Below are 7,749 nucleotides of genomic sequence, written 5' to 3'. Positions count from 1 at the left end.
GACAGCTTTTTCTCATGACTGTATTAATAATAAATTACTATTAAATTATCGAACATCCAATCTTTATAACAAGCAAAATAATAAAGAATTCATTTCAACAGTTCTTTAATTCGAGTCAAATCAAATTTAAAAAGAGTTTCTCCATAGTTAACGGTGACTTTTTCATTTTCTTTAAACCTGATAACAGCGTCCATGACATCTCTCTCGGTTTTGATCTTACCTACAAAGTTTCCATTCAATGTAAAAAATGCAATTTTAGTTGTTTTGACAAAGCCACACCCTACAGTACAAACACTTTCCATTTGATCCCATCGAATTTGATTTGGGTTTCTGTAATTTTTTACTTCATTTGGATCCTCCACATAGTTGTCTTTTCCGCCCATAATACTATACAACAGTTGGTCATAGTCGATTGAATCTCGCATTGCTGGTATTTTATACCATCCACTTTTTAACATTGGTGACTCTTTCCACAAATAAAAGAGTCTCCCCTCATCCGCTTTGTATCGGATTGTTGTATTTGCCCAATTAGTTTCATCTCTATCATTCTTATCGAGTCTATTCGAGTCTAAGAGAGCCGCATAAATGCAACTCTTTCCCAGTCCACTCGCTTCAAAATAATTAATTCCTTCGATCGACCTTTTCTTGTTGTCTTCTGTCAAAAAGACAAAACAGCCCTTTTCTATCGTCGACGAAAAGTTTTTGGAAACCAATTGATTATACTCTTGGAATGATCGTGGATTCATAACCATCACATTTCCATCAACAAAAGTACTAAATGAGAGAGGTACAAATCGGTTTGTCACACAAACACCTTTTTGGTAATTTCTGTTATATTTCTCATTGCAAATACTTTCATAGACTACAGTTTTCCCAAAGGTGCCGTTAGAAAATTCGATGTTTTCACTGTTCTCAATATATAAATCATTGACTTGCATTACACTAATTTGTGGGAACATTACATTCTTCGTTTCAATCACATACATTTGTGGAATATTCCCAACATTTTTTAAAAGAGTAATTTCTTTGCAATTCATAACAAACACTTTGTGGATATTTGGCAATTCTAAGCTCATTTCTTTTCCACTGTAATAATTACTCTCTATTCGGACGTTTTCACATGATTTTTGCCACAAGAATTCCAACTTCTCAAATTTCATTTTCCCACCAAAGACGATGTTTTTGCACGTTGTTAACACGAGCATTTCAACGGTGTCCATTCCTCCTTGAAATATAAAGTTTTCCAAATGATTCAAATAAATATTTTTGATGTGATTAGTGCCAATTCTAAATTCACAAGGAGCATCAAAATTTGATTCAGACAACATGAACCCATCGACACATTTTGGGACTTCCCATAAGGTTTCATCTTTGTTATAATCATTGACGCATACCTGTCGAATAATAGTCGGATATGCTCGTTCTATCGCGTCGTTTTGGTAATTACCATATAAACAGCCGAGGACGTACAACACGCCACACCCACAATATAATTTATCGCATGGCACATTTGAAGCATATTCGTACAACACATTAACCCTTTTCATTCTTTTGATTTCCTCAACAAATTCTTTTGTTGGTTTGAGTGCAACAACAAAAATTTGTGTTAGTCCATTATCCGGAACACATTTTAATATTCTTTGAATGATTTTCAACGTTTTTGTGTTGGGGAGAATAGAATCATTCTCATACGATTTACACAAAATTTTAGATGGAACTTTTGCGTAAATGTCCTTCCCATATTTTGTGTACATTTCCAAGTACTTTGCAATTAAAGAAATATCTCCTCTGATGTAATCAACTCGTTTGAAACAATCAATGTGTTGGAATATTACTGTATTCACATATGTTTGAGGGTCTTCAAATTGGTTTGGAGTGTCGAATGTAAGGGTTGTAATTTTTGGGAATAAAGTCGGGTAATTGTTCGTTAAAATGACATCAACTACCATCGAACACAAGTCGGGATTTTTTACCAATTTGATTTTTGGGAGGTACTTCTCGACATCTTTTGAGATGTCAGGAACATCTAAAGTGTCTGGGGTGAAATGTTTCAAAAACCAAGCGGTAGATACCGGACTCAAGAAACGTGGTGTTGTTTTGAGATAATTAAGTGCGGCACCACATTTGTGATTGATGTGAATAAATGTTTGAAGACTTTCCTTTTGGTTAAAATAAAGAAGGACATTGACTATATATGGTATTTCAAGTGGCATTAATTATTTTTCAAATTTAAGTTCGTTTATAACCCTTTTGATAATTATTATATAATGTAAAAAAATATTTTAACAATTTATTATATAATATAGAAGTTCTTGTCAAAACAATAGAACTTATACTTATACTCTATTACAGTTGACAAAAAAAACGGTCAGAGACCAAATAATTGTAAGAAGTTTATTTAATAATTGTAAAACTTTAGATAAAAACTATTATAAAAATGGATTTAAGTTTCTTACCATTTTTTAGTGTACCTTTTTTCACTTTTTTTCAAAAACCTGTTATTTCCAAGGTAATCAACGGGAAATACATCCTTCTGACAATTATTTGGTCTCTGAGAATTACTTAGTCAACTGTAATATATTTTAAAATTAATTATAGCTGTCTTTATAGATTTTAAAATGTAATTTTTACTTATTTAAATATTGTAAAGTGCAAAAACTAGAAAAATGGTTCACCAAATAATACTAAGACACGCAAAACCATTTAAGAATAGTTCTTTATCTGAGTTTTAAAGCTATTTATTTAATTTTTACAATTATTTGGTCTGTAAAATCGAACAAGCTATTTGTTGAACAATTGGCCAATCATTTTGGTGTACAAATATTAAATATTTTGTTCTCTAATCTGTGCCTTTTGTTGAATTTTAACCAAAATTTTACTAAAAATTATTTATAATATTAATAAAATATCCTACAAAAGTTATTCAAATCGGACAAATAAATTATTTTTCTGATGGATTTGTGACAAATAGACTCCTTTTACTCTAATATTTTTTTGGTCAATTAAATACAATAATTGTATTAAAATCTAATATATTTTTATATATCAAAACAAGTGTTCACTCACGGTTATTTTTAAAATTATTAAACTAATTAAAAAAAACATAAAAAACTATAACTAAAGTTGCACATTTATTTTCAATTGTATTTTGTGTGTCGCATTATTCACAGTATCTTGTTTACTGAAGTTTTGATTTAAAAACTTACTCGAATAACACACATTTGTTCTTTTATTATTTTTTACATTTCCAACGAGATAATGAACTTCCAATTTATCTCAATGTGAAATAAAATGGGTTATATATTATGTATAATAGCCAAACATATATATAACATCCAGCTTGTTTAAAAATTAAACTATTAATTTCTTATTTTTTATAATTTTTCATTGGATTTGACAATATTTAATTGTATTTTATGTTGATTTATAACAAAATTTAACTTTTTGTATTTGTTATCTTTCATTTTTTTGTTGGCAAAAAGAAAAAAAATAAAAACAAAAACAAAATATTGTACATTTATTTGAAATGACATTATATTATTATAAATTGTAACAACAATTTAATTTTTGATTTTTTAAATATTTTTAAATATCACAAATTAAATGTTGTATGAATTACAATAAAAAAAAGAGTCAAAATGACACAAGTGTTGAATGAATTATAATAAACGTTCTTATTTAATAATTTAGCAGTTGTAAAATAAATAATTTAACTTTATTTTAAATAACTAATCAGTCAAAGGCTTAATTATAAGTCAATAATTGTTTTTGGTTATTAATTACTCACTTATAACTACACATCAAATAAAATTATTTATATTTAATATAATTAGTTATAATTTTATTTATATTCTGTTTATAAAAATATTAATTATAAATTTACCAAAATTACACACCGCGCGGATTCAAAATATCATGTAAATCTTTCAAAGCAAGACAATGGTAGAAGAACAAGATCATCAAGTTGTAATAAATGAAACCAATGGAACTCCAAATAATGCAAATCAAAAACACGAAGATGTGAAAAAAAACAAAACTGGCCAAAAAGCTTGAAGATAATGGATGTCCAAATTGTATAGCGATAGTATGTTTCCCGGCTTTGGCAATATACATTTGGTTTGGGAGTTGTAACATGTTTGTATGTGTCAGTCTTTTGATCTCTTTATTGACTTGTAATATCGGGGAATATTCATTTATTTATATTTAAAATGTTTAGAAGGAGTAACCTCAAATGAAGACCAGTAAATAACACAATATGTTATTTAAATTTATAAAATGGTGTTTTAATGGATATAAAAAAAACAAAATTAAAGACCCTTTTGATTATAAAATCACCAATTTTCCTTTTCAAAAAGAAGTCCGTCTTTGTTTAAGTCGTCACTAAATTTCGTGAAGACTTCATTTGCGTCTTTCAAGATGTCAAAAGAAAGTTCTTTGTTTCTTTGTTCCGCAAGAGCAACTGCAAGTTTAATGATTGCGCCGATAGATCTTCCGCTGCCATTAAACGAACCCAACTTTTTGACATCAAAATTCTTTTCGACGTATTCCTCTGCACCATTTCTTCCTCTTTCAATCCCTTCTATAACTTCTCTTTCAAACAAATTAACAAGAGAATTCCTCCAAATCTCTTCCTTTGACTCTTCTTTTAATTTCTCAAAGTGAACAGCCAAAGTTACTCTACTCAATGCAGCTGGATCAAGTGCAAGAGGTCTGTTACTCGTTACAAAAAGTGCTCCGTCGAAGTTTTCAAGTAGTCTCAGAAGTACAGAAGTCATCGAGTTCATCACAAATTGGCCAGACGTCCTCTTCTCAATGAGTGCATCACCCTCGTCCAACAGAACAAGTGCTCCCCATCGAGATGTCAAGAACAAAATGTCGCCAAGTCGTTCTTCCAACTCACTGATGGTTGTTCCCAACTCTCCAAATGAGACTTGGTACATCGGACGACCAAACAAAATGCTTAGCGCCTCTACACTTAACGTCTTTCCAGTTCCTGGTGGCCCATACAACAAGAAGAGTGTGCCATTCCCTCGTGTTTTCAGTATTTGGGCGGACTTGTATTTGCTCTCAGTTTTGAGCATTTTCTGAACATTTAAAGCAAGTGCGTCACTTTCATTAATATGTCCATCTGTCTGTATCATCTTTTTCCCTTTGACGGAGGACGCTACAGTTGCAACCAATAACTCTTTGACAGTAGAAGGAAGTACAAGTTGATTCCACTCGACACTTCTGATCTCAATGGCATTCAAAAGAGGGACCAGAACATGTCCCCAGCATTTCTGAGTGATGGAATAAGCAGAGACTGTTGGCCACACGAGTTTATGGAGATGTTCTGGCAGCGTTTCAAACACTTCAATTCCCTTTGTCTTATACCGCTCTATCCTTTCACTCTCACTGCATGTCGGTGGAAACGTCTTGCGGACCTTTTTATACTCTGATAATGCATTAACTATTGCTTCACTCGCCTCGTTGACCCCTTTAACAACACTTTTGTTCAATGATACAGTCAGTTCCATGTCGACCACTAATGAGCCATCTTTTGAAGTCGCAGAGTCAGTTTGTGTGTGTGAATTTCCAATTCTGCTTTGATGTGGGAAGAACGAGAACTCACTGTAGTGCATGTAAACGGGAGTGCTCTTGAATTTTGAAATCATTTCATAGTACTTTTCATACACTTTTGCTTCGTATTTCTTGATTGGGTGGTAGTCAAAGTCTTTCAGTGCACGTTTTCCAATCCACTCGCCAATAGATACATTAAAACTTACAGAGAGATACTCATCAAGACCTCGTACCATTGTTTTAAGGCGCATCGAGAAGTAATACTTCCTTCCCAACATCATCGACCGGTGGACTTCATAATGACTGTCTTCGATTAAAAAGACGACTGGAAGGTTCCCTATTTCAGTGATCTTGTCGTTCATCACAAAGTCACCTGGTTTGTATACTTCTTGGAGTTGCATATACTCTACCTCACCAGACGCCTTCTTACACTCACTTCTCGCGTCTGTGATTAATTGATCAAATTCATCTTCTATTGTTTTAAGAACCTCTTCAATGCCAGGAACTTTCACATCCTTGTGCTCGTCAATTGCTATTGTGTATCCAATTGCACTCACTTTCTCCACAAAAGACGTCATGAACAGTCGTTTGGCTTCATCACAATTCTGTGCATTTGTTTTAACAATTTTGTTGTAACTCTGCACTTCTTCTTTTATCTGCCGAAGGCGGTTGTAATTCCCAAACAAGTTACCTATCGACACTTCAACATCAGTACGCCCAAGTTCACAGAAATACCTAACGACTGCAAGAACGGGTACTATAATTGTTGTGTCGTCTTTGGTATCCCCTTTAATGCGCTCGAAAACGACACTCTCCGTTTTGCCAGTTATTGGATTGATTCGTTTTGAGCACACTGCCTTCTCTTGTTCTTTTTGTTCACTTTGAATATCCTTTTGAGTACTTTTGACTACACTTTTCTTTGGAACATTTGAAATATTTTCTTGCATTGAAGTATTGAAAGGTCTTGCACCTTTCCACTCTCGCAAATAGGCGGGGTGGAGCAAATACCCTGCAATCAGTTCTCTTGTCTCCACGACATTCAATCCTCCCGTATTGAATTTTTCAATAGTATTAGCATTTCCCTCGTCACTCCAGTCAGACGCCGTGTAAACCACTTCATTGTACTTAGCAGAAGAAACAATTGTCTTAATGTTTGTTAAGTTAAATAGTGTGTTTGTCATAGTTTCTGGTGTTGTAGTCATCATCACCATCACTTTTGAGTGACTTGAGAAATTAGTATCTTGTTGGTCATCCATCTTGATGTCTTCTTCATAATTCTCACTTGCACCTCTCTTCTTTTTGAAATACTTTTGCTTCTTCCAATTTTCAGTTAAAAAGGCGGTGAATGGCGTAAATGGAGCAGGCTTGCCAATAAACTTCTTTGCCATTTCAACAATCAAATGTCCCTCTTGGTCGTCGTCCAAAGGCTCCAGGTATATCTCCACCATCACTATCGTGTTTGTTGGCCTCATGATGTCACCACTCTTCTTAACCCATACATTATTGATCGTCTCTTCAGAGAACACATTCCCAACACTCTGGTGGGTTACTTTTGCGTGTAATGACTCGTTGAGAGTCGCATTAAGTGTGCCACACGATTGGAATGGATTCAGGACAACCGACTTGATCCCATTTTGTAAATAAGTCGAGAAGATGTCTGTTACTATGGAAGTCTCCTCACCACTCAGCTGTGACGTCCAACTGTCTAAATCAACAAATGCTTCTGTCATGTGTAACACCCGTGGCTTTGCACAGTCGTCATCCGTCATATCTAAACTTCTCTTATGTGAAAATGCAAAAATTGGAATTCCAGTTTTTGGTGACTCCACGTCAGTCAGTTTCTCAGTTGCAATTTTGAGAGCTGCTTGGATTTGTTTCTCTTCGTCTCCATTTCTGATAATTGTATCACACGTGTATAACATAGTTCCACTTTGGGTTTGTAATTCAAGACTTGCGCCAAATGATTTCTGTTGTAATGAAGTTTTCATTGTGTTGAATTGATATTGCAGATTTCGTTTTAATACTCGAAAATACTTCAACAACTATTAATTTATTTGTTTTTCAGTTATTATAAAAAGTAACTTGGTTGAATACTTCAATGAAAGGCGTTTTAAAAATGGAAAATAAATTAAGTTTATATTCAAAAAGATTAATACTTGGTATACCATATCATATTCATTGAACTTGTTG

At 33.2% G+C, this 7,749-nt stretch overlaps 1 protein-coding gene across 1 annotated transcript; it reads right to left on the bottom strand.

Moving 5' to 3' along the window:
• Nucleotides 1-4,331: 4,331 nt before the first annotated feature.
• Nucleotides 4,332-7,547, bottom strand: EIN_353670 (hypothetical protein; the record flags this gene model as incomplete). Its single annotated transcript, XM_004183330.1, has 1 exon — nucleotides 4,332-7,547. One exon carries the CDS (start codon nucleotides 7,545-7,547, stop codon nucleotides 4,332-4,334), a length of 3,216 nt encoding a protein of 1,071 aa, XP_004183378.1.
• Between the last annotated feature and the right edge of the window lie 202 nt (nucleotides 7,548-7,749).

Source organism: Entamoeba invadens (genome assembly GCF_000330505.1).
Source record: "Entamoeba invadens IP1 unplaced genomic scaffold scaff_1105074725187, whole genome shotgun sequence".
Taxonomy (NCBI): domain Eukaryota; phylum Evosea; order Mastigamoebida; family Endamoebidae; genus Entamoeba; species Entamoeba invadens.
Note: the sequence above shows the minus strand (reverse complement) of the source record. Positions and strands in the feature narration are given on the sequence as shown.